General features: G+C 40.0%; 1 protein-coding gene across 1 annotated transcript in view; it reads left to right on the plus strand.

Moving 5' to 3' along the window:
- TFAM (transcription factor A, mitochondrial) overlaps positions 1–26,870 on the plus strand; it is a 53,243-nt gene extending 26,373 nt beyond the window's left edge. The window contains exons 6-7 of the mRNA XM_053692236.1: positions 17,973–18,029; positions 26,170–26,870. Of these exons, the coding sequence (XP_053548211.1) occupies positions 17,973–18,029; positions 26,170–26,397 (285 nt within the window). The 3' untranslated portion in view covers positions 26,398–26,870. The remainder of the gene's footprint in view (positions 1–17,972; positions 18,030–26,169) is intronic.
- Positions 26,871–27,800: the final 930 nt, after the last annotated feature.

Consider the following 27,800-nt stretch of genomic DNA (forward strand, 5'->3'; position numbering starts at 1 on the left):
TGATTTTTTTTGTTGATGGTTAAACATCCTAAAGTGGCAGTATTTCATTACTTGTCCAAAATACACAAGAGTCTTAAAAATCCCCCTGGTCGCCCAATAGTGGCAGGGATAGGTTCATTAACTGAACCACTGTCTGAGCTGATTGATTGTTACTTACAGCCATTGGTCTTAAATCTTAAAAGCTACATCAGGGATACCAGTGATGTCATTAGACATATTGAAATTTTAGAGTGGCAAGATGGTTTTTCATTTTTATCCGTTGATGTTGTCTCTCTGTACACTTCCATACCCCATGACAAAGGTATTAGGGCCATAGAGTTTTTCTTAAATTGGTTTTCTGATTATAGTGAGATGTTAAAAGAATTCATCTTAAGATCTATAGATTTTTTGTTGACACATAACTTTTTCATGTTTGAGGAGGGCTACTATCTCCAGAGGCGCGGAACTGCTATGGGAGCAAAATTTGCTCCCTCTTATGCCAACCTGTATTTAGGCTGGTGGGAGCTTTTCCGCGTCTTTGGAGATAGTAGTCCTTTTCGTGAGAACATCCTCTTTTTGGCCACTATATAGATGACCTTCTCTTTGTATGGAAGGGTCCTGAGGAACTGATCCCTTTCATTTATGAGTCATCTACAAGAGAATGACCTTAATCTTGTGTTTACCCATACACATAGCAAAGATTGTATCGCCTATCTGGATGTTTTATTGAAATCAAATGTGAACAATAAGCAAGTTGAGGTAGAACTGTACAGGAAAGAAGTGGCAGGTAATACTGTTTTTTAAATGCAGAATCTTGTCATCCCAGACATACTATAAATGCTATCCCCAAGAGTCAGTACATGCGGATAAAGAGAAACTGTACTATTACAGATAAATATGAGTCACATGCCACTGAACTCACAGAAAGGTTTATAAATAGGGGATACAATAAGGAAACTTTGTTGGAAACTAAAAAACAAGTAGACCTTCAGGACAGAAGTTCACTTTTCATTCATAGAAAAAAGTCACAAGATATGAGAAATCGACCTAAGTTTATTACCACGTACAGTAATTAATACCACACAATTTGTGGAATTATTAGAAATTCATTATCTATTCTGGAAACTGATGATAGACTTAGGGAGATTGTGAACAGTGGTTGCTGCTTTGTGTCTAGAAAAGCTAAAACCTTAGGGAACATGTTATCTCCATCCATGCTACCAGGGCAAAGAAAGCCCAACTGGCTTTCTTTGAAGCCAGGTTTTTACAAATGCAACAGCATGAGATGTAAGTCTTGTTCATATGCCATTTTTGGCACTGAATTTACTTCACAGGTTACTGGTAAGAATTATCAAATGCGACAACATTCCACGTGTAATTCTTGTTTTGTGGTGTACCTTTTTGACCTGCAAGGAGTCCTATAAACAGTACGTGGGTTTAACTACACGAGCTCTAAAGGATCGATTTCTTGAACATCTGAGAGCAATTGATGACCCTGAGTCAACCACTCCAATCTCCCTGCATTATCACAATGCTGATAGCTCACTTTTGACATTCCAATGCATACAAGTTATTCCAAGACACCCCAGAGGGGGGGAACAGGGAAGAAATCCTAAGACAACGTGAGGTCTTTTGGATTTTCCATTTGGATACACGGGTGCCAAATGGTTTGAAGTCTGATTGGGATGTTAAACTGTTTGTATAGCATATGTATACATGTAGCATTCATGCTATTTTTATATATCACACAATGATATGTATAGCATAGTAAAAACATTTTTTGTTTTCTTGTAGATCTATTTTTAGAAATTGTGTTAGATATATTTACATCAGCAATTATGTTATTAATGCATGTGCTATGCATACTTTGTATCAGCACTTATAGTATTCTCACAATATAGATGTGTATTGAAATTAATTGTTCCTATTCAAAATATATCTTCTGATCTTTGTTTTAAGAAATAAGTAGGAGATTGTTATTATGCATCTATTTTTATTGCATAATTTATTTTGTATCTCTTTTTCCCCTTTTTCCCCATCCTTTTTATTATTCACTTGTGAGAGACCTTATGTCTCTCAGGTGTTTGAGATAATGGTAATTAATTAGTAAGGGGGAGGGTAGGTATAGAGAGTATATATGGAGATAGCCTTTATTTGTTAGTTACAGGTCACTGATGAAGTATATGTGATTACCACGAAACATGTTTGACCTTGCACTTTTGCCTTGATGTACTCTGTTATTTTGGGTGCTTATTAAATCAATTTGATGTCATATGAAGAGTCTGCTGTGTCCTGTTCGGATTCCCAGGTGCTGTTCCTTGGTCGTGTTTGATCAGTATCCAACCTGCTCTCATCCATCAGTTGATTATTTCACCTGTGCTCTAGTTCAGCTATAATGAAAACCAGGACTGTTGAGGGTACTTGAGGACCGCGGTTGGGAAACACTGACCCAAGGGGACAGATCTTTGCTGCAGGCCTGGGGGTACATCTCTGATTAGGCTATTAGCGGACCATTAAAGAAAATATTGTAAGGCGTGAGAGAAACCCTCAAACAACTTCCAGACATGCCACTGACAACACGGCCTCCATGTGCGTACCGCTGTTAGTGGCATGTCTGGAAGTTGAGTAACCCGAGTCAGCGCTGCTTTTTTTTAATTTTTTTTTTACCAGGTTTACTTGGCAGCAGAGGGCTAGCCTAAACGAGACCCTCATACACATCATAAAGGGTGGGGTTAAAAATTGCGTACTTCTATGGTGTCATATTTTAAATCGTGATTAATTGCATCATGCTATTAATTGTGCAGTGTATATATATGTATGTGTGTGTCTGTATGTATGTATGTCAGTATATGGCCGGGTTATAATACAATATATTTAATAATTATTCTTTAAAACAAACCCCCAATAAAATGCATATACAAAACAGTTAAAATTAATGTAAATTCCTAAATTCTTTATATTAGTTACATTTATAAACCCAATGAATTATATTTATAGGAACCAGATTATGAATCAAACTATAAAAGCGTAAACTGTTACAATATTCTTTACAAAGCAAATCAAATCTACCTTTAGAATTAACCTTATTCACAATTGAATTGCATTAAAATACCACAATGAGATACCAAGATATGAGCCACTAACATTTAGACCAGTATAATTAAGCTACTTAGCCACAATTGATCCTATATAACTCAAATTTAAAACATCAGAAATTGTATAAATTATTTGTGCAAACAACCAACTCCTATGCCAATTTATCTGAGCTGAAATGAATTCTTAATTATCTACAATTAAGACAAATTCTAAAATATATTTATATGTTTGCAAAGATAAATTACTTAGCATTAATGATTAGTTTTAGACTACGCAGGATTATGAAACACAAGTTTAAAATACAAATTGGGCCCTTTTAAATTTACTAACTGGAATTAGATTGTAACAATAATGAATGTATTTGCTTTCAAATATCAAATTACATACTTTACCCAAATAAGCAAATCAGTGTTTCATATTCCAGAGTTTCTTGTGGGTCATCTATGGATGGTTTACTCACAATGTGCACAGGTATAGACTTTAAGAATTGTTAATCTTTCTTTGTTCAAGAAAAAAGTGTCTCCAAAAATGGCAGAGAATATGCTTGGCACCAAAGCCTATGTATTTTCTCTCCAAAAGTTAATGCTTCTTTTAGTCTGTCTTTTGTGCAGTAAACGGTCTGGACCTTTTATATCCAAGAATAAAGAATTCCTCCCACGTTTCTTTAATCATTCCCACAAGATTTTGATAGGCCCTTTTGCTTGTCCCTGATCCGCCCTTAATAGAGCTGAGCATTGATTGGTTATTTGGATTTGCATATGCTTTAAACAGTCAATTCGTTTTAATCCCCTAGGGGGCAGCAAACAACCGCAAATGCAGATCTCATCATCAATATTGCTAACAATTTAATACATCCTTATAAAGTGATTATTTAAACTACTTTACTTCCTTGTATTAATCATTTACAATTTTAATTATAGATGGGATAATATGTCATTTTTCTGATTACTTTAATACCAAATACAAGCATGTTTCTAGCAATCATACCACTAGGCAATTACACGGTCAATCATTTGCTCTCCCCAGAATCATAGCATTCAACATCCTGTTATTGTATTGCATCTTAAATAAATACAGCACATTTCACATTTCTAATAATTTTTGAGTGCATGAAAAACCCGATGTTGGTCTGAAATGAAAGAAATAATGTTGTTAAAAGTGTCAAACATTTATACAACTATTTGTAGTATTTATCAAGCTCAGCAAATATTTATCTAATATGTTACTATTAGGCATTTCTTCTCAGGAGATGTATATATTGAAAGCACTCAAAGTATCAACGCTCAACAAGTTGGGAAAACAATTACCACACTGTTAACAGAGTGACCATTTACATCAAATATTACCCACATTGTTACTGTGTCACAATACGTTTGTGGATACAAATAAAATTTATCTATTATTTAGCATGCAGTGAAAAGGTCAACACTGTCCTCCTCTATATTGTATTGGGGTAAAGCAAAACCAAAACAAAAGAAGAAAGTCAATCTTTTATATAGATGAGGATTAGATCCACTTTTCTTGCAGCCTTATTCCAAAATTGTAACAGAGTGTCCCCATGGAGATCTCAGTGTAATCTGAAATGGGTAGAAGAGGGAAGGGGCGAACAAAAAAGCCAGATCTGGGTGCAGTATGTTTACACAGCCTCTTTTTAGACCAGTGTGCTTTTCTGAAGCATATCAGTCTGATCTCGCCAAGTAAGATCAGTCCAGCCTCGAAATACCAGGCAATTCTCTCCTGAACAAGGAACATGGCAACCCCAAACCATCATTTCGGCCTCCTATGGGCCTTGTTAGTGAGGTGCAGCCACATTCCTCTAAGCACATTGGTCAAGGAGTCCACGTCTGATTTCCCCCTTCACCTATAGGGAGACTTCCCCAGGGTCATATTAATTTCCATACAAAGAGATCAGAATGATATACTTCAGAAAAGTTTTCCTCTGTGAAAAGCACACTGGTGTAAAAGAGGCTGCTCCTGGGTGGTAAATCGCCATAGAACTAGCTGATGAGCTGCTGTTCGTACTTGGTAGAGCGATTCTCTCTTTGTATGATTTATTTATATATATATATATATATCTCCTATCTATATATCTATATATATATCTATCTATCTATATATATATATCTATCTATCTATAAATCTATCTATCTATCTATAAATCTATCTATCTATAAATCTATATATCTATCTATAAATCTATATATCTATCTATAAATCTATATATCTATCTATAAATCTATATATCTATCTAATAGAAATGTGTTAATTTTCTCTTTTTTTATATTCAAATATTTTATAGCTATAATCCAGGATTTTAAATGTAATCTTCAGTTTTGTCCACAGAAAAGTTTGCCATCCGGGTGCGTTATGAAGTAGTTGGGAGGGGGGCAGTGTAATACTTTGCAATATTATTATAACATTTTCTGTTGTTTACAAATATTACTTAAGCTCTCCAATGCAACAATAATTGCATAAATTCATGATAACTTGTGCGACATGCATTGAAAAAAGTTTAGCTTTGGTACTTTTTACCAATCAAAAAATTTGATTAATTTTATTATATTCGAGGAGTTCTGTTTAGCATAAGTATGAGTATAATTTTAATAAGGCTGCTGCTAATCTAGAAATTGGTGATCAACCCACTCTATAAAATGTTTGGCGGCACCTGTTCTCCAGAATCAAGACAGTACTTTGCACTTCTATACTTGTTTATCCACATTGTTCCCTAAATCCAATAGATATTGCAATTTATTTCGCTAATATGTACCAATTTTGTTGTTTTCACAATTATATTCAATATTTTCACCAGCATGTACAACAGTTTATAGATTTGTCAGTATTAAAAAAAAAAAAAAAAAAAAAAAAAAAAACTGTATGGAAACAAAACCAGCCTAATTTTTAAAATTCAGTTCAATGTAACAGAATTTATCTAAATTAGTAGTTTATTAATTAAGTAAATCTATGAATTCATCATTAAACATTTAAATAAATAGAGTAAGATTTTGCACTGCCTATACTTTTAAAACTTCAATGGTGTTAATTGACTAAATATATTGTCATCAGCTGAGTATTATGTTGTTTATCCCAGTCCATCAAAATTCAGATGGCTTTTTTTTCTTTTTAATGACACGGTGAGTCCACAGATCATCTAATTACTATTGGGAATATCACTCTTGCCCAGCAGGAGGCAGCAAAGAGCACCACAGCAAAGCTGTTAAATATCACCTCCCTTCCCTCCCAACCCAGTCATTCTCTTTGCCTACGTTTTAAGAGCAAGGAGGTGGTAAAGTAGGTGTTAGAAAAAGATCTTATTTCAAGAGTTTATTATTTTTTAAAGTAGTACAGGATTGTGCTGCTTTGTCCTAGGATGTAGCTGTTGTCCATATCAGTCTCTTTAGTAGAGCAGTGGTGACTTTTAAGCGATGGGAACTGGTGGGACATAATTCTCACTGCGCCTCCCATACTGACGCTGCCTTAACTCTGAAAAACTGAGGGATCTTACTCAGTCCTTTCTCTTTTGTCACAGGTCCATGTGAGGGAGAGGACCTCTGAAACCTGGGAGCTGCCCTACTGTCGGGCAGATTATGAGGTAAATGACTTATCTGGGGGACAAGGACTCAGAAAAGTTATGCACTTGATTACAACAACGGACAATAGAGACTCATGGGATATGGGACACTTTATGGCACAAAGCTCCTATGTTGTCAGGAGGCATATGTGGACAGTAACAGGCACTGGGGCTGGATGTAGAAAGCATAGACTTATGGTGGTTCTCATCTCCCAGCATTTTTAATAATATGCACGACCGGGAGATGACAGGATTTGGCGACCCCCACGATGGACGGTACTAGGAGATCGCATTGCGCGCCCTTTCTTACTTCCTCTTCCTGGTAGTTGGATGAAGAAGCTTGTTAGCTAATTCTACTGCGCATCTAGTCGGAAGAAGCGCTTGTTAGCATATTCAACTGCGCATCTTTGGTGAATTAGATGAGTGCCAACTAGCGACTGCAGAGTTCTGGTACTGTTAGTGGGAACGGCTCCAGTCTAAGCAGAGAGGGTTGATTTCTTCAGACAGTTAGGCACCTCAGCAGAGTACTGCTGAGGTGTAGAGGTGATCTGCAGGGCTTATTTGTATTACTGTATTTACATACGTTCAAAAGGAAAAAAGTTAAAGTTTTTTTAAAATTTTTTAGAGACGGTAACTTTTTTTGTTCAGTTCTAATTTGCTTAAAAATTATTTATTTTTGTGATCAGTTGTGAGTTAAGATGGACCAAGAGTCCTTGCAAGCTGTCACTTGTTCTTTATGCTTTGATGCCAATGTGGAACCACTAATTCCTTTCTGTTCCTCATGTATTGAGCGGACTTTAAACTATAGAGAGACTTTTTGCTGAGCCATCATTTTCTATAGGGGATGCTGTTCAGGAGTCTGACAATACTCAATATATGCCGCAGCTTTCTCCTCAAGCGTCCCAAACTTTACTGCCCTCACATGCAGTTCCCTGCGCTTCCTCTATAGCTCCTGCTGGGGTTACTTTACAAGACATCGCTTCTCTTATGTCTTCTGCAGTTTCAGATGCGTTTTCCGCTTTTCCAATGTTGCAGGGAAAGCGTAAGAGGAAAATCAGACAGTCAGTAAGCAAGGTTTCTGATATAGTTCTTGCTATTTTACGGATGCCCCCTCCCAGAAGCCTGAGGAGGAGGATACTGTAGTAGCATCTGAAGGTGAAATTTCAGATTCTAACAGTGTAATCCCTCTTACTGATACTGAATTGGTATCTTTCAGGTTTAAGCTATAACACCTCCTCCTACTACTTAAGGAAGTTTTAGCTACATTGGACGACAACGACTCCATGGTCGTTATTAATCCTAAGAAATCCAGTAAGCTTAACAAATAAATATTTAGAGTTCCCTTCCTCGATAGATGTCTTTCCGGTTCCAGACTGAGCTTCTGGGATCATTACTAAGGAATGGGAGAGGCCGGGTATCTCCTTTTCTCCATCTCCTATATTTTAAAAGATGTTCCCCATAGTCAACTCTGTCAAGGAGGCTTGGCAAACAGTCCCCAAGGTGGAAGGAGTGGTTTCCACTCTGGCTAAGAGAACTTCTATACCCATAGAGGATAGTTGTGCTTTTAAAGATCCTATGGACAAAAAAATTAGAGGGGTTACTCAAAAAGATGTATGCACACCAGGGTTTACAGTGGCAGCCAGGTGTGTGCATTGCTACCGTCACCAGTGCGGCAGCATATTGGTTTGATGCGTTGTCTGATGCTATTAGGATAAAAGCTCTTAAATTGGCTAATTCCTTTATTACGGAGGCTTCCCTTCAAGTTATCATACTGAGAGCAAAGATTTCAGGTTTCTCGGTTCTAGCTTGCAGAGCCTTATAGTTAAAACCTTGGTCTGCGGATGTATCCTCTAAGCTTTTAGCGATTCCTTACAAGGGGAAGACCTTGTTTGCACCTGGCTTGACGGAAATAAATTTTGATATTACGGGAGGTAAGGGTCATCTTCTCATTTAGAAATTTCAAGGGAAATTCTTCCTCTTCCGCTTCCAAACAGGAACAGTCTAAACCATCATGGAGACCCAATCAGTTTTGGAATAAGGGGAAACAATCCAAGAAGCCTGCTATTGAATCTAAGACAGCATGAAGGGTCTGCCCCCGATCCGGGACCGGATCTTGTAGAGGGCATACTTTCCTTCTTCGCTCAGGCTTGGGCTGTAGACATAGTGTCCCAAGGATACAAACTAGCGTTCAAAAGTTTTCCTCCCAGAGGCAGGTTTCTGCTTTCAAGATTATCTGTAGACCAGACAAAAAGAGAGGCGTTATTACACTGTGTAAGAGACCTCTCCGACCTGGGAGTGATAGTTCCTGTTCCGATACAGGAACAGGGTCTGGGATTTTATTCCAATCTGTTCGTGGTTCCCAAAAAAGAGGGAACCTTCAGACCAATTTTGGATCTCAAGAGTCTAAACAAATTCCTCAGAGTACGCTCCTTCAAGATGGAAACTATTCGTTCCATTCTTCCTTTGGTCCAAGAGGGTCAATTCATGACAACAGTGGATTTAAAGGACGCTTACCTGCATGTTCCTATTCACAAGGATCATCACAAGTTTCTAAGGTTTGCCTTTGTAGACAAACGCTTCCAATTTGCGGCTCTTCCTTTCGGCCTTGCAACAGCTCCCAGAATTTTCTCAAAGGTTCTTGGATCGCTGTTGGCGGTGCTTAGTTTACAGGGCATTGCAGTGGCGCCCTATCTGGATGACATCCTGGTCCAGGCGCCATCCTTACAACAAGCAAGATCCCACACGGAAATTTTGTTATCCTTCCTGCGATCTCACGGTTGGAAGGTAAATTTGGAAAAGAGCTCCTTGGTTCCAAACACAAGGGTATCTTTCTTAGGAACAATAATAGATTCCCTATCAATGAAGATTTTTCTGACAGAAGTCAAGAAATCAAAAGATTTTCAATACTTGTCTAGCTCTACAGTCCACCCCTTGGCCATCAGTGGCTCAGTGCATGGAGGTAATCGGGCTGATGGTGGCGGCAATGGACATCATCCCATTGTGTCATTGAAAAGAAAAGGAAATTTATGCTTACCTGATAAATTTATTTCTTTTTTGACACAATGAGTCCACGGCCCGCCCTGTTTTGATAGACAGGTTGTTAGTTATTATAAACTTCAGACACCTCTGCACCTTGTTACTTCCTTTATCTCCTTTACTTCAGTCGAATGACTTGGTTGGGAGGTAAGGGAGGTGATATTTAACAGCTTTGCTGTGGTGCTCTTTGCTGCAGGTAAGCATAAATTTCCTTTTTTTTTTTTTCTTATAGGTTTTGTAATTCAAAGCCATTCCAATCTATTTGAAAATGAAAACCTTGACAAATTCATTTTGAAAGACTGAGTGATTACAACATGCCCTGTTAAATGTATTGGACAGTTTGGGCTTGATTTATCAAACTAGGGCGGACAGGGGCGTACATATTTGCCCCTGCCTGCCCCAGCTCGCCTCTGGCGGGCAGCAACCTGCTGCCAGAATTCAGCATTGCACAAGAGCACTATTATGCACTCTTGTGCAACACCACGCACAGCCAATCACACGCAGGCAGGAGCTGTCAATCTCCCTGGTCGGACGAAACTGGGGAGATTGAAATTCTCCACCTAAGAGATGGAGAAGAGGCTAGGAAGAAGCAGTCTCATGACCGCTGCTTGATAAATACTGACTGCAGGTTCTCTTGTGAGAACCTGGAGTCGGAGCTGATAAATCGAGCCCTTTGACTGCAGCATTCAATTCCATCTTTTGAACACCATTTTGGTCTGCTTTAAATATCATATATTAGCACATCATATTTTTTTTTTTTATGCTTTTATGTAGGACTGCAACTAATGATTATTTTTCATAATCGATTATTTGGTCAATTTTTTTTTTTTTTTTCGATTTAATTGGTTAAAAAAAAAAAAAACACAAAAAATAAATAAAAATATTATTGGAGCAGATGTGGACTTGTTTCAAGTTCCAGAAAACCAAAAACTAAACGACTTATTTTTCCCAATATTATTTTAAAAATAGTTTAGGTTTACATGGGATTTAATCATGATTATGCTCCCAGTGGGGTTGTAACATAAACAGAGAGGTACTAAAATGTTCCTTTTCAATTTTCTGATTTTCTCTACTCTAAGTATTGGTCTCTGCAAGTAAATGGTGAGAAATGAGATAAGGACTCTCTTGGTCCGCTCTCTCTAAAAGCTAAGCACATTTTATTTGGTTGTGGGTATAATTAACAGGAACTGCTATATACAAATAGAAACCTAATGTATAATCTTCCTTCCTTGCATTTTAAACTCTGCAGCTGGTATTAGTAATTGGAAAAACATGGGGAAACTACTACTTTTTACAGTACATTTCCCCCTTAATGCAATTTATTTGGTGCTTTAAAACAATTATGATTATCTGGCTCAATCAGGGAGATTTTCTCACCTAACAGATGTGGGACAGAAAATGGAATGAACATGATTTCTGTGTAGGTGTCTCTGTGAGAGCTGGAAATTGGAGTAGCAATTAGTATGGTTGCCCTGTAGTGTACCAGACAAATGTGCAGACCAAATGATTCCCACTAGACTACCAGGGAGGGAATATTACTTTCTTTTTCAAGATACGTTGAGTCCACGGATTTCATTCTTGTGGGATATCGCCTCCTGGTCTGCAGGAGGAAGCAAAGAGCACCACAGCAGAGCTGTATAAATAGCTCCTCCCTTCCCTCCCAACCCAGTCATTCTCTTTGCCTGTGTTAGTGATGGGAAGAGGCAAAGTGAGGTGTTAGTTATAGATTCTTCAGTCAAGAGTTTATTATTTTATTTTGCAGTATATGTTAATACTGCTTTGTCCTAGGGTATAGCTGTGTTCCATTTCAGTCTGTTGAAAGAGCTTTGGTGGCTTTAAAGCAATGGGAACTTGTGAGACATACTTAAACTCACTGCGCCTCCCATACAGTATTGCTGCCCTAACCTTGAAAATCCTGAGGAGCTTGTATCAGGAATTTCATTAATTTCAGAGGTCCATGTGGAGTGATGGAACTCCTCAAACTGGCTGAACTGCCTTGGCTGTCAGGCATCAACATGAGGTAAGTGCTTTTTTTCCCCCTAATCTGAGAAAAATGGAGCACTTTATTACACTTCATAAAGAATTTACACAGTAAGCTTATAGCATTATATTATAAGCACTTGGGACATTATTCTCTCAGAGGGAGAGTATGAGCCAGCATGTTACAGGGGCTGGGAGACGAGCTTTAATGGTGGTTCCCACATGGCTAATGTTTAACTTTTTTCCTATGTGAGATAGATGGTTAGACACGCCCACAAAGGGGCGTGGCCTAGTTATTGCCGTTTTTTTTCCTTTGGCCTAGCCTAGCAGTACAAGGTTTTAACGGAGTTCCTCTCAGGATCACTGCTTCACTAAAATATACAAGCAGGTTTCTAGGACAGTGTTACGTTTTTGTGCTGCATCGTTTTTAACCCTTATCGATCCAGAGTGACAGTGTTCATATCATAGCGGTCAGAGGGTCAGGTAGGTGCCTCAGCAAGACTGCTGAGGTGTAGGGGTGCATTATTTTTCATTTTGGAGTATAAAACACATTGTTTTGAACATTTTTTTTCTTATTGCAGTAAAAAAGTTACGTTTTTAAAATTTAAAGTGACAGTAACGCTTTTTGATTAAAATATTTTTTTGTTTTCAGTGTTTATTGTGCTTCAATATGGACCCAGGAGACTTGCAGAGCTCTATTTGCTCCTTATGTCTTGATGCTAATGTGGAACCACCAATCCCTTTTTGTCCCTCATGCATTAAGATTGCTGAAAACGGCAGAGAATTGCTTTTTACTGAGCAAAGCCTTTTACTATAGATACTTCTCAAAAGAGCTTTCTCCCCATACGTCTCAATCTATTACGCCCGCTCAATCAGTGTCCTGTACTCCTGCTTTAGCGCCCACAATCACTCTAAAAGACATAGCTTCCCTTATGTCATCTACTATCAGTGATGCGTTGTCGGCCTTTTCCCCCCTACAAGAGGGTAGTCGTAAGGAAGGTTAGACAATCTATAAGTGAGGGTGCAAAGGCTACCGATAAACCCTCATTGCCTTCCTCCTCAGGTTGGGAAGGTATATCTGAAGAGGAAATTTCAGATGCAGGGAATTCAATACCTCAAGTAGATATCAGAGGTGGTGAATTTTAGATTAAGCTGGAACACCTCTGTATGCTATTAAGGGAGGTTTTACTTACACTAGATACTGTTGTCACATGCTAGTTGTGGCTTCTACAGGTACCAACAAGTTGGACAAGTATGTTGATATTCCTGCCTTTTCAGAGTTTTTTCCAGTTCCCAAGCGGACTTCGGGAATACTCACTAAGGAATGGGAGAGGCCTGGTATTCCTTTCTCTCCATCACCTATGTTTAAGAATATGTTCCTAGTAGAAGATACTTTTAAAGAAATCTGGCAGGCTATTCCTAAGGTGGAGGGCCCTATCTCCACCCTGGCTAAGAGAACCACTATTCCCATAGAAAATAGCTGTTTGTTTAAAGACCCTATGGATAAAAGATTAGAGGGTATACTTAAGAAACTTTATGTACATCAGGGACTTCTGATGCAACCCACTGCCTGTATTATTACCGTCACGGGTGCGGTGGCTTACTGGTTAGACAATCTAAATGAGTTGCTTCAGTCAGAAACTCCCTTTTTTCGGTCCTAGCCAGCAGGGCCTTATGGCTAAAGCCTTGGTCCGCGGATGTGTCTTCTAAGACTAAGCTCCTTACTGTTCCTTACAAGAGTAAGACCTTGTTCAGATTACACTTAAAGGATGACAGACTAATTTTCGTTCCTTTCGTAATAACAAAGGAATTGCTTCCTCTTCCTCCGCCAAGCAGGAACAACCTAAGCCTGCATGGAGGCCCAACCCTTCTTGGAAGCCCAAGCAAGCCAAGAAGCCTGAAATTGGAACTAAGTCAGCATGGAGGGCATGCCCCTGATCCGAGGCCGGATCTGGTAGGGGGCCGACTATCCCTTTTTGTTCAGGCTTGGGTGCGGGATGTTCAGGATCCCTGGGCTTTAGAAATAGTGTCCCAGGGGTACAAATTGGAATTCAAAAAATTTCCCCCTATCAGCAGGTTCCTGCCTTCAAGATTATCTGCAGACCAGATAAAAAGAGAGGTGTTCTTGCGTTGCATAGAGAATCTCTCTGTCAGGGGAGTGATCATTCCCGTTTCAGCACAGGAATAGGGTCTGGGTTTTTACTCAAATCGGTTTGTGGTTCCCAAAAAAGAGGGAACCTTCAGACCAATCTTGGACTTCAAGAGTCTAAACAAATTTCTAAGAGTTCCGTCTTTCAAGATGGAAACTATACGTTCCATGCTACCACTGATTCAAGAAGGTCAGTTCATGACCACAGTGGACCTAAAAGGATGCATATCTATATGTTCCTATTCACAGGGACCATTACAAATGTCTAAGGTTTGCATTCTTAGAAAATACTCTTCTGGCGGTTCTTCAACCGCAGGGTATTGGAGTGGCGCCGTATCTGGACAACATTCTAATTCAACCGCCATCATTTCAACAAGCCAGATCCCATACCAACCTGGTATTATCCTTCCTGTGTACTCATGGGTGGAAGATAAATCTGAAAAAAGTTCCTTCTTTCCAAGTACAAGGGTAACCTTTCTAGGGACCATAATAGATTCCCTGTCGATGAAACTTTTTCTGACAGAGGTCAGGAAAACAAAGTTGTTACATACCTGTCGTGCCCTTCAGTCCACTCTCCGGGCCTTTGGTGGCTCAATGTATGGAGGTAATTGGGCTGATGGTGGCGACAATGGATATCATCCCTTTTGCTCGGTTCCATCTCAGACCTCTACAGCTAAGCATGCTCAGGCAATGGAACAGGGATTATACAGACCTGTCTCCTCTGATGACTCTACATCAGGAGACAAGGGATTCTCTTCAGTGGTGGTTGTCTCTGGAACGTCTATCCCAGGGAACCTGTTTTCGCAGGCCGACTTGGGAAATTGTGACAACAGACGCCAGCCTTCTGGGGTGGGGAGCTGTCTGGAACTCCCTGAAGGCTCAGGGACTTTGGATTCAGTCAGTCAGTTCTCCCTATAAACATTCTAGAACTGAGAGCGATTCTCAATGCGCTTCTGGCCTGGCTTCGGTTAGCCGCGGCCAAATTTATCGGGTTCCAGTCGGGCAATATAACTTCTGTGGCTTACATCAATCATCAGGGGGGAACAAGAAGTTCCCTAGCGATGACAGAAGTATCCAAAATAATTCAATGGGCGGAGACCCATTCTTGTTGCCTGTCAGCGATCCACTTCCTGGGAGTAGACAGTTGGGAGGTGGATTTCTTGAGCAGACTGACGTTCCATCTGGGGGAGTGGAACTCCATCCGGAGATGTTTTCTAAACTGATCCTCAAGTGGGGACAGCCGGAGTTGGATCTGATTGAGTCTCAAAGGAATGCCAAACTTCTGAGATACGGGTCGAGACCCAGGGACCCCCAGGCGGAATTAATAGACGCTCTGGCGGGTTCCTTGGAACTTCAATCTAGCATACCTGTTAACTCCATTTGCACTTCTTCCTCGGGTAATTGCCCGACTCAAACAGGAGAGGGCGTTGGGGATACTCATAGCACCGGCATGGCCTCCAAGAATTTGGTATTCGGACCTGATAGAGATGGCATCTCTACCACCTTGGAGACTGCCGTTGAGGAAGGACCTTCTCATTCAGGGTCCCTTCCTTCTTCCAAATCTAGCTTCTGTGAAGCTGTCTGCGCGGAGATTGAACGCTTAATTTTATCCAAGCGTGGGTCCTCTGATCTGGTCATAGAGACCTTGATTCAGGCTCTTAAGCCTGTAACTAGAAAAATCTACCATAAGATTTGGCATAGATACTTTTATTGGTGTGAATCCAAGGGCTACTCTTGGAGTAGAGTTAGGATTCCTAGAGTTTTGTCTTGTCTCCAGGAAGGTCTGGAGAAGGGTTTATCTGCTAGTTCCCTAAAGGGTCAAATTTCGGCTCTATCCATTTTTGTTTCACAAACGTCTAGCAGGTGTACCAGATGTTCAATGTTTTTGTCAGGCCTTGGTAAGAATCAGGCCTGTGTTCAAACCAGTTACTCCTCCATGGAGTCTTATTCTAGTTCTCAAAGTTCTTCAAGGGGCTCCGTTTTCCTTAGATATCAAGTTGCTATCATGGAAAGTTCTTTTTCTGGTTGCTCTTTCTTCTGCGTGAAGAGTCTCAGAACTCTCGGCGTTACAATGCGAATCTCCATACCTTATTTTCCACTCAGATAAGGTAGTGTTTAGAACAAAATTTAAGTTTTCTTCCTAAAGTCATTTCGGATAGGAACATTAACCAAGAAATTGTTGTTCCTTCCTTGTGTTCTAATCCTTCTTCCCAGAAGGAGAGACTTCTTCACAATTTAGATGTGGTTTGGGCCCTGAATTTTTATCTTCAGACGACTAAGGACTTTCATCAGTCCTCTTCTTTGTTTGTAGTTTTTTCTGGCAGACGTAAGGGGCAGAAAGCTACGGCTTCTTCTTTCTTTGTGGATGAAGAGTATCATACGTCTTGCATATGAAACTGCTGGGCAGCACCCTCCTGAGAGGGTTATGGCTTATTCCACTAGGGCTGTGGCTTCTTCGTGGGCATTCAGAAATGATGCTTCTGTTGAACAGATTTGCAAGGCTGCAACTTGGTCCTCTCTTCACACTTTTTTCAAATTTTCCAAATTTGATACTTTTGCCTCTGCTGAGGCTGTTTTTGGGAGGAAAGTTCTTCAAGCAGTGGTGCCTTCCGTTTAGGTTCCCTGTCTTGTCCCTAGCCTTTAATCCGTTTACTATAGCTTTGGTATTGTATCCCACAAGTAAGGATGAAATCCGTGGACTCATCGTATCTTGTAAAAGAAAAGGAAATTTATGCTTACCTGATAAATGTATTTCTTTTTCGATACGATGAGTCCACGGCCCGCCCTGTTCTATGAGATAGGTTATTCAATTTTTGTTAAACTTCAGACACTTCTGCACCTTGGCTTTTCCTTTCTCTTCCTAACTTCGGTCGAATGACTGGGTTGGGAGGGAAGGGAGGAGCTATTTATGCAGCTCTGCTGTGGTGCTCTTTGCCTCCTCCTGCTGACCAGGAGGCGATATCCCACAAGTAAGGATGAAATCCGTGGACTCATCGTATCGAAAAAGAAATAAATTTATCAGGTAAGCATAAATTTCCTTTTTTTAAGAAAATATATTGCAGGATCTGCAATCCATTCAGCCAAGCTCAATATATATTTATTTTATTTTAAACAAAAAAAGTAACTTCCAGTACGCCCTAAGAAGACTTCTAAGCGCTGGAATAAATTAATGGTTACTGTCCCTGATGCCCCTGCCCACACAGCCCTTCCCAACACATGGCCTGTTTTTATCTCCCTAAGATAAATAGCTTTGTGAGAGGGAAAGGCGCACACTGTGATAAAAGCTTAGGCCTAAACGTAGGAAAAAGTTTGCGAACTTGTGTGCTAACTTAGTGACCGCATCTGCAGGCACCATGTTAGATTTTTGAGAGATAAATAAATATGGTACCTGCACATGCCGGTCACTGTTAGCACATAAGTTTGCAAACTTTTTCTTATGTTGAGACCTAAGCTTTTAACACAGCGTGTCCCTTTCCCTCACACAGCTCTTTACCTTGGCAGCACTCCCAAGTCTCACTGCCGAGTGCTATCAAGCACTATAACCTTCCTGAGCCGCCCTGCGTGCTGCGCGTGATCTAACAAGGCTTGGATGCGCAGGATAAGTCACTGATGTCCCCACCTACACAGCCCTTCTCAACCTGCCCTTCCCAACAAACGGCCGCACTCTTACAGGACCGATCTGACATGCTGCAGCCTGCATGTGTATTAAGCATGTAAGTTAGATAACCGGGGGGGGGGGAGACCTACCTTACCACAGCGCAGTGCGAGTGAAGTGAACTGTTCCACGGCGCGCCTTCCTTTCTTCCTCACTCTACACATGCACGCTGCGTGCTGCAAGCAGCCCAACTAATCGACTGACGATTGTCATTATCGATTTAGTCGCTTAGTTGTTTCAGCCCTACTTTTATGCATTGTCAGTTCATTTACAGTTACAAATTTTCTCTTGCTGCAATAACATTTCTGGGGGAAAAATATCACCCAAGTTGCTTCAAAGCATATAGTGTATATTTTGACGCTTGTGTACTCATGCTAAAAAGATGGCGTTAGATCAGTTTTTGTTTCATTAAAGAAATATGGTTTAAGATGTTATTTTCCTTATTGCAGATTGCTACCAAATCATATTACAAATGCAATTGAGATATATATTATTTTTTTTCCATTTAGTCAAAGATGAAGAGCTTACGAGATGATTGGAAAATTCTACCCAATTCACAAAAACAGGTATTATTATTAGCATATTTTATTTATTTTGTGCATGTTTACAGTTGCCAGTAGCTGTAAATACCCTTGTTGTGTTAATATCATACTTCATACATAGATACAGAGCATCCATACATGATTTTGAAAGCTCTTTAAGAGAACTGTGATATAAACATCATTTTATTTAAAACATGTAGATTTACAGGAGTCTGTATGAAATGTTCAAATAGATAAACTTTTAGTAAAGAATCAAAATATTGAATCCATATAAACTCTTATTTGACATTATACATCCAACAAAAAGAAATTCTGTTGCACTTAAAGGACCAGTAAATACAGTAATACATTTTTAACAGATGCATAATAAAAAAAAGACAATGCAATAGAATATCAGACTGACATATTTTAAAGTTATGCCTATTTCCATTCTCACTGTATCATGTGACAGCCATCAGCCAATCACAAATACATATACACATATTCCGTGAATACTTGCACATGCACAGTATTTGCAGGTGTCTCTAAAATTTACTTCCACTAACAAAATAAGCACATTTTTTTTATATTTATACTTTTTACGGTGTTTACAATTACATACTCTATCTGAATCATGAACATTTAGCCAAGTAGAAATTGCTCATTTATGTTTCTTTTTGCAACATAAATAGCTCGATTTGCTCTTTGAAACCACAGACCATCATAATAGGCTTGGCTTGCTGACAGATCAAATCTCATCTTATCACTCAAATGATTTCCTTTTCTCTTGCAAGGTGTATCCAGTCCACGGATTCATCCTTTACTTGTGGGATATTCTCATTCCCTACAGGAAGTAGCAAAGAGAGCACACAGCAAAGCTGTCCATATAGCTCCCCCTCTAGCTCCACCCCACAGTCATTCTCTTTGCTGGCTCTAAGCACTAGGGTCTCTCTCGGGAGTGTAAAGTGAATGTGGTGTTAGAATTGTAGTTTTATTATCTTCAATCAAAAGTTTGTTATTTTAAATGGTACCGGTTTGTACTATTTACTCTCTAGCAGAAAAGTGATGAAGATTTCTGCTGAGAGGAAAATGATTTTAGCATGTTGTAACTAAAATCCACTGCTGTTCCCACACAGGACTGAGTACCACCAGAAAACTTCAGTTGGGGGGAACAGTTTGCAGGCTTGACTGCAATGAGGTATGTTCAGTCATTTATTTCTAGACAAGACTGAGATAATGCTAGAAGACTGACAAGATCCCCATGAGGGGAGGGTAAGCTATGTTCACAGACTTAGTAAGGAATTGAATGCTTACATAATAGGGCTAATATACTGGTTGACACTTATTCAGGGCAATCGATTGTTTGGCTAAGGAAAAATCGTTTTGCAAGACACTTTGAAAGCCCTTTTGGTTTTTTTTTCTGGGGTTATTACCACATGGCTGGTTTTTAGTCACTTAGGAGTGATTTACTAGGCCTCACAGCTCCGGAGTAGAGTGGGAGGGGCCTAATTGCCTCAGATGCGCACTTAGAATTGCAGATAAGTTCATGCTGTTTCACATGGAGGGTCCTGCTGATGTTTGAGGGCCTAAAATAAGCTATATTCCCCCAAATCTGATCCCTAAGGGAAGGTAGGGCCACAGCAAGGCTGTGGCAAGGTGCTGTAGTGATTTAACCAGGTGTTGGCTTTAGGCTGCTCCGGTTTGGGAATTAAGGGGTTAATTGTCTTGAAACTCGGGGTGCAATCTTATTAAGGCTTTAGCTACATACTGTGAAAATTTCAGAAAGTTTGCTGCATTTTTCACCGTTTTGTAAAATTGTGTGCTTGTTTTATCTCTTAAAGGCACAGTAACGTTTTTTTCAAATTGTGTTTATTTGATTAAAGTGATTCCAAGCCTGTTTGTGTACTCTACTAGTCTGTTAAACATCTCTGACACTAAGGAAAATCCTTGTTCAATGTGTTTAGAAGCCATGGTGGAACCCCCTCTCAGAATGTGTCCCACTTGTACTGATATGTCTATACACTTTAAAGATCATATTGTTGCACTTAAGAATGTGGCCCAAGATGATTCTCAGACTGAAGGTAACGAGGGTAGCCCGTCTGCCTCTCCCCAAGTGTCACAACCAGTTACGCCCGCGCAAGCGACGTCTAGTACTTCTAGTGCGTCTAACCCTTTTACATTACAAGACTTGGCGGCAGTCATGGATAATTCTCTTACAGCCTTCTTATCTAAACTGCTCGTGTTACCTGCAAAGCGTGATAGCTCCGTTTTAAGAACAGATTATGAGCATTCTGACGCTTTGGTAGCATATCCGATATACCCTCACAACGCTCTGAAGTGGGAGCGAGGGATTTGATGTCTGAGGGAGAAGTCTCTGATTCAGGATGGGTTCCTCCCCAGACAGATTCAGATACATTGGCTTTTAAATTTAAACTAGAACACCTCCGTGTTTTACTTAAGGAGGTATTAGCTACTCTGGATGACTGTGACCCTTTGGTGATCCCAGAGAAATTGTGTAAAATGGACAAGTACCTAGAGGTCCCTGTTTACACGGATGCGTTTCCGGTCCCTAAGAGGATTGCGGATATCGTTACTAGGGAGTGGGATAGGCCAGGTGTCCCTTTTGTCCCCCCTCCTGTTTTTAAGAAAATGTTTCCCATATCCTGACCCCATGCAGGACTCGTGGCAGACGGTCCCTAAGGTGGAGGGGGCTGTTTCTACACTAGCTAAACGCACAACCATACCAATTGAAGACAGTTGTGCTTTTAAAGACCCTATGGATAAAAAAATTAGAGGGTTTACTTAAGAAAATTTTTGTTCAACAAGGTTTTCTTCTCCAACCTATTGCCTGCATTATTCCTGTAACTACTGCAGCTGCTTTCTGGTTTGAGGCGCTGGAAGACTCGCTCCAGACGGAGACCTCATATGAGGAAATTATGGATAGAATTAAGGCTCTAAAGCTAGCTAATTCTTTTATCACTGACGCCACTTTCCAAATAGCTAAGTTAGCGGCGAAAAATTCAGGTTTCGCCATTTTGGCGCGCAGGGCGCTATGGCTAAAGTCCTGGTCGGCCTATGTGTCGTCTAAATCCAAGCTTTTGAACATTCCTTTCAAAGGGAAGACCCTATTCGGGCCTGAATTGAAAGAGATTATTTCAGATATCACCGGGGGAAAAGGCCATGCTCTCCCTCAGGACAAAGCCTTTAAAACAAAGAACAAAGCTAATTTTCGTTCCTTTCGCAATTTCAGAAATGGCCCCGCTTCATCCTCTCCGGCTGCAAAGCAAGAGGGTAACCCTTCACAGCCCAAGGCAAACTGGAAACCTTACCAGGGCTGGAATAAGGGTAAACAGGCCAAAAAGCCTGCAGCTGCCACCAAGAATGCATGAAGGGGTAGCCCCCGATCCAGGACCGGATCTAGTAGGGGGCAGACTCTCTCTCTCTCTTTGCTCAGGCCTGGGCAAGAGATGTACACGATCCTTGGGCATTGGAGATTGTAGCCCAGGGATACCTTCTAGAATTCAAGGACTCTCCTCCAAGGGGAAGGTTCCACATTTCTCGTCTGTCTACAGATCAGACAAAGAAAGAGGCGTTTTTACGCTTTGTAGAAGATCTACATACAATGGGAATGATCCACCCAGTTCCGATTGCAGAACAAGGACTGGAGTTTTACTCAAACCTGTTTGTGGTTCCCAAACAAAGAAGGAACTTTCAGACCAATCCTGGATCTCAGAATTCTAAACAAATTCCTCAGAGTCCCATCATTCAAGATGGAGACCATTCGAACAATCTTACCAATGATCCAGGAGGGTCAATATAGGACTACCGTGGATCTAAAGGATGCGTATCTGCACATTCCTATCCACAAAGATCATCACCAGTTTCTCAGGTTCGCCTTTCTGGACAAGCATTTTCAGTTTGTGGCTCTTCCTTTCGGGTTGGCCACTGCTACCAGAATTTTCACAAAGGTGCTAGGGTCCCTCCTGGCGGTTCTAAGACCGCGGGGCATATCAGTGGCGCCTTACCTAGACGACGTCTTAATTCAGGCGTCAACTTTCCAAAGAACCAAGTCTAACACGGAGATTGTATTGGCCTTTCTGAGGTCTCACGGGTGGAAGGTGAACATCAAAAAGAGTTCTCTCTCCCCCCTCACAAGAGTTCCATTCCTAGGAACCCTGATAGACTCGGTAGAAATGAAAATATTTCTGACGGAGGTCAGAAAGCTAAAACTCTTAACTACTTGCCAAGCTCTTTATTCCATTCCTCGGCCATCTGTGGCTCAGTGCATGGAGACAATCGGTCTAATGGTTGCGGCAATGGACATAGTCCCTTTTGCTCGGATACACCTCAGACCACTGCAACTATGCATGCTCAAACAGTGGAATGGGGATTATGCAGATTTGTCTCCTCAAATTCAGTTGGACCAGGAGACCAGAGATTCTCTTCTCTGGTGGTTGTCTCAGGATCACCTGTCTCAAGGAATATGTTTCCGCAGGCCAGAGTGGATCATCGTAACGACCGACGCCAGTCTGTTAGGCTGGGGTGCTGCCTGGGACTCCCTGAAAGCTCAGGGCTTATGGTCTCGGGAAGAAACTCTTCTCTTCTGATAAACATTCTGGAACTGAGGGCGATATTCAACACTCTTCAGGCATGGCCTCAACTAGCGGCGGCCAAATTCATCAGATTTCAGTCAGACAACATCACGACTGTAGCTTACGTCAATCATCAGGGGGGAACAAAGAGTTCCCTAGCGATGACGGAAGTAACCAAAATAATCAGGTGGGCGGAGGATCACTCCTGCCATCTCTCAGCAATTCACATCCCAGGAGTAGACAACAGGGAGGCGGATTTTCTAAGTCGTCAGACTTTTCACCCGGGGGAGTGGGAACTCCACCCGGAGGTATTTGCCCAGCTGACTCAGCTATGGGGCATCCCAGAGTTGGATCTGATGGCGTCCTGTCAGAACACCAAACTTCCTCTCTACGGGTCCAGGTCCCGGGATCCCAAGGCGGTATTGATAGATGCTCTAGCAGCGCCTTGGTCCTTCAATCTGGCTTATGTTTTTCCACCGTTACCTCTCCTCCCGCGTCTGGTTGCCAGAATCAAGCAGGAGAAGGCTTCTGTGATTCTGATAGCGCCTGCGTGGCCACGCAGGACTTGGTATGCAGACCTAGTGGACATGTCACCTGTCCCACCATGGACACTGCCAATGAGGCCGGATCTTCTAATACAGAGTCCGTTCAAGCATCCAAATTTAGTTTCTCTACATCTGACTGCTTGGAGATTGAACGCTTAATTCTATCAAAGCGTGGTTTCTCTGAGTCAGTTATAGATACTCTGATTCAGGCTAGAAAGCCTGTCACCAGGAAAATCTACCATAAGGTATGGCGGAAATATCTTTGTTGGTGTGAATCCAAGGGTTACTCATGGAGTAAGATTAGGATTCCCAGGATATTGTCCTTTCTCCAAGAAGGACTGGAGAAAGGATTGTCAGCTAGTTCCTTAAAAGGACAAATCTGCTTTTGTCTATCCTTTTACACAAGCGTCTGGCAGAGGTACCAGACGTTCAAGCGTTTGCTCAGGCTTTAGTCAGAATCAAGCCTGTCTATAAACCTGTGGCTCCGCCATGGAGTTTGAATCTAGTTCTTTCAGTTCTTCAAGGGGTTCCGTTTGAACCTTTACATTCCATAGACATTAAGTTGTTATCTTGGAAAGTTTTGTTTTTGATAGCTATCTCTTCTGCTCGAAGAGTTTCAGAATTATCTGCCTTACAGTGTGATTCACCTTACCTGGTGTTCCACGCAGATAAGGTAGTTTTGCGTACCAAGCCTGGTTTTCTTCCTAAAGTTGTTTCTAACAAGAATATTAACCAGGAAATTGTTGTTCCTTCTCTGTGTCCTAATCCATCTTCGAAGAAGGAACGTCTATTACACAATCTTGATGTAGTTCGTGCTTTAAAGTTCTACTTACAAGCAACTAAGGATTTCAGACAAACATCTTCCTTGTTTGTTATCTATTCTGGTAAGAGGAGAGGTCAGAAAGCGACTGCTACCTCTCTTTCCTTTTGGCTGAAAAGCATCATCCGTTTGGCCTATGAGACTGCTGGCCAGCAGCCTCCTGAAAGAATTACTGCTCATTCTACCAGAGCAGTGGCTTCCACATGGGCTTTCAAAAATGAGGCTTCTGTTGAACAGATTTGTAAGGCAGCGACTTGGTCTTCACTGCATACTTTTGCCAAATTTTACAAATTCTATACTTTTGCTTCTTCGGAGGCTATTTTTGGGAGAGAGGTTTTGCAAGCAGTGGTGCCTTCCGTTTAAGGTACCTGTCTTGTTCCCTCCCTTCATCCGTGTCCTAAAGCTTTGGTATTGGTATCCCACAAGTAAAGGATGAATCCGTGGACTGGATACACCTTGCAAGAGAAAACAGAATTTATGCTTACCTGATCAATTACTTTCTCTTGCGGTGTATCCAGTCCACAGCCCGCCCTGGCATTTAAGTCAGGTAAAAATGTTTTTGTTTAAACTACAGTCACCACTGCACCCTATGGTTTCTCCTTTTTCTTCCTAACCTTTGGTCGAATGACTGGGGGGTGGAGCTAGAGGGGGAGCTATATGGACAGCTTTGCTGTGTGCTCTCTTTGCTACTTCCTGTAGGGAATGAGAATATCCCACAAGTAAAGGATGAATCCGTGGACTGGATACACCGCAAGAGAAAGTAATTTATCAGGTAAGCATAAATTCTGTTTTTTATCTCTCTCTCTGTACAATACTTAAAAAGAACAATTGAAAATTAATATTTCAGAGCTTTCTCTTCCACCTCCCACTGTGAGTGTAATTTCTTCTGCTGGCTGTGTTACATAGTTTTCTCAATACCCTATACCTAGGTATAGAAGCTTTCAGTATAGGTTGGGATACTACAGGCAAAATCAACTATTTCAAGTGTCTATATAAAGGCTAAGGATCCATTTGTAAACAATTTAATACACTCCAGCATGTAAAATGGATCATTGGGAATCAATTAAAGAAGAGAGAGTTTTTGGGTAACTGTAGGAAAATGAAAAATATATATATCACAATACAGGGATTAAATAACACAAAACAAATAAAATAATGCATAAATAACCACCTACACCAATGTAAATCAAAACCTGTGTAGTAAAAATTATTATATTTAATTTTCCAAATCTTCACTAATTGGGTATTCAAAGTTGATATCCAAACCAGGTTTTCTCAAAAAGAACAGAGAGAAAATAATATTCATAGTGTAAAAATGTTAAATTAAATTAGAATATAGCCGAAAAGAAAGGTACTTGCATATGCCAGAGCTTCAACAGCTTTGGGTAAAAGCGCACTTTCAGGATCTCATCTTAAAGGGATAGTATAGTTTTAAAATTAAACTTCCATGATTCAGATAGAGCAGGGAATTTCAAGCAACTTTCTATTTTATTCCTATTATCAATTTGTCTTCGTTCTCTTGGTATCTTTATTTTTAAAAGCTGGAATATGTAAGCTTAGAAGCCGGCCCATTTTTGGCTTGCTGATTGGATGGCTACATTTAGACACCAATCAGCTAATGCTACCCAGGTTCTGAACAAAAAATGTGCCAGCTTCTAAGCTTACATTCCAGCTTTTTAAAATAAAGATACCACGAGAACGAAGACAAATTGATAATAAGAGTAAATTAGAAAGTTGCTTAAAATTGCCTGCTCTATCTAAAACATCAGTTGTTTTTTGTTTTTTTTGTGTTTTTACTAAACTATCTCTAAATTAGCCATTTATTTTGTAATATAGATTACTAAAACCACAGATTAAAAACAGACCAAGATTAATGGACATTCTTGGCACAAGCACATAAAGCTGAGACTGGGGTTCTGGTTGAAAATCCTGCCCTTCCTTATGACCAGCCCTTTGCATTCCTGAAATTAAGTTGCAGCTCTTGATCAACAGATGATCGGCGAGCCAATTAGAATCAGCATATGCACATAGCCACCAATCACTGTCTGAAAACCACAACACACTGCCGCTCCTGATTGAAACAAACAGTCCTTTAGGTATGTGAATTAACCCCTATTTTTCGAGGTTAATAACAGAATGTAATTTATGTATTATTGTACCTAAATTAAAGCTTTTTTTTGTTTTAGCATGTTCCTTTAAAAACATGTTTAATAAGAATATTTCTGCAGACTTATGTTCAACTTGCTGAAGATGACAAGATACGTTACGAAAACGAAATGAGTTCTTGGGAGGAACAGATGATAGACCTTGGGCGCGAAGATCTTATTCGACGTACGAAAAAGAGGGCTACAAGAATGCGAAAAGTGACTGCAAAAAGGGAGAATGTCATAGAGACGTTGAAGTCTGATAAGATCATGAAACAGCAAGGCAATATGATGACTAAGCATGAAGAATAAATGGTTTATGTAATTATTTTGTAATTCATATTCGCTTCTCTTTCTGAATTTTAAGTTTCTGAAGATCATCTATGACCTGTTTTTGGGTCATTAATAAATAACTTTTAAACTGAGAAGTCAGACGACAATTAAACCATGCAAGAGGAATTGGGTTCTATAGAATCTGTGAGCAGTTTTCTCTGGTTAATGTCAGTAGGGTGCAACAATATACATTTCCCGGTATAAGAATCATGAGAAAAAAAATGGAAATTATATTTCAGATGTTTTTCAATAACTATGTACAAGTCTAAACCATTTCTTTGTTGATAAAAAAATATTACTCCCTCCATAGTTCTCAGTTATTTAAATTATTAATGGAAACAAAAAGGTTCTATTTTTTGCATCGAGTTTTGTAAAGTAACTGCATACTAGAAAGCAATTTTGTGCATGTCTTTTTATACGTCATAAGGAAGAATAAACCTGTTCTAAAACCATTTGCCTAAGGACTGATTGATATTTCAGTGTGATATTTAAATGGATTATATGAATTAGCAGTAATATGATTACCAGAAGCTTATTAATACTTTGAAAATTCACAGAAATTTACTTTTTTTTTTTTACCCACTTGCAATCAAAGACATAAGACCGTTTCAGTCTATTTGTTTATAGCAGGGACGCAGAAACTTTTTTTTTTTTGTATGAAGGACGGTCACTAATACCAGAATTGGCCATGGGCCAAATTAAACTCAGATTTCTGATAACGCCTCAAGATAAAAAATAGTAACTAATTTCATATGCAAAATGTGAATCTATTAGTGAATTTAAAGGGACAGTTCACCCAAAAACTTTCTCCCCTTTAAATTATTCCCAATGATCCTTTTTACCTGCTAGAGTGTATTAAATTGGTTGCAAGTAGCTCCTTTACTCATATTTCAGCATTTGAAATAGCTGATTTAGCTTGTGGTTTCCCAACCTATACTGAAAGTTTTGATACTGGCGTATAGGCTATTGACAAGCCTAAGTAAACACAGCCAGCAGAAGAGATTACACTCTCAGTGGGATGCATGATAGTTAAGTAATAAAATGATAATGTTCCATTGTTCTCTCTATGTATTGAGCTTTGGTGTTCCAGACAAATATAAGATAAGGAAGCAAGTCTGTGTACATAAAAGTGATAACATAATGAGATCTGATATTACCTGAAGCTCAACCCATTGTAATAGGCTGTGGTTTCAAAGCACAAACCCAGCTACTTCAGATACACAAATAAACCCGAAAATGCAACTTCTCAAATATTTTATACTCTGCAGTTGGTATAACAAGTCATTTAAAATACATTTATGGAAAAACAATTTTACAGTGTACTGTCCCTTTAATTTTAATACTACTCAGATTTACTAAAATTAGGTAATTAAGCATGAGTT

This window comes from Bombina bombina, chromosome 9 (assembly GCF_027579735.1).
Source record: "Bombina bombina isolate aBomBom1 chromosome 9, aBomBom1.pri, whole genome shotgun sequence".
Classification (NCBI taxonomy): Eukaryota; Metazoa; Chordata; class Amphibia; order Anura; family Bombinatoridae; genus Bombina; species Bombina bombina.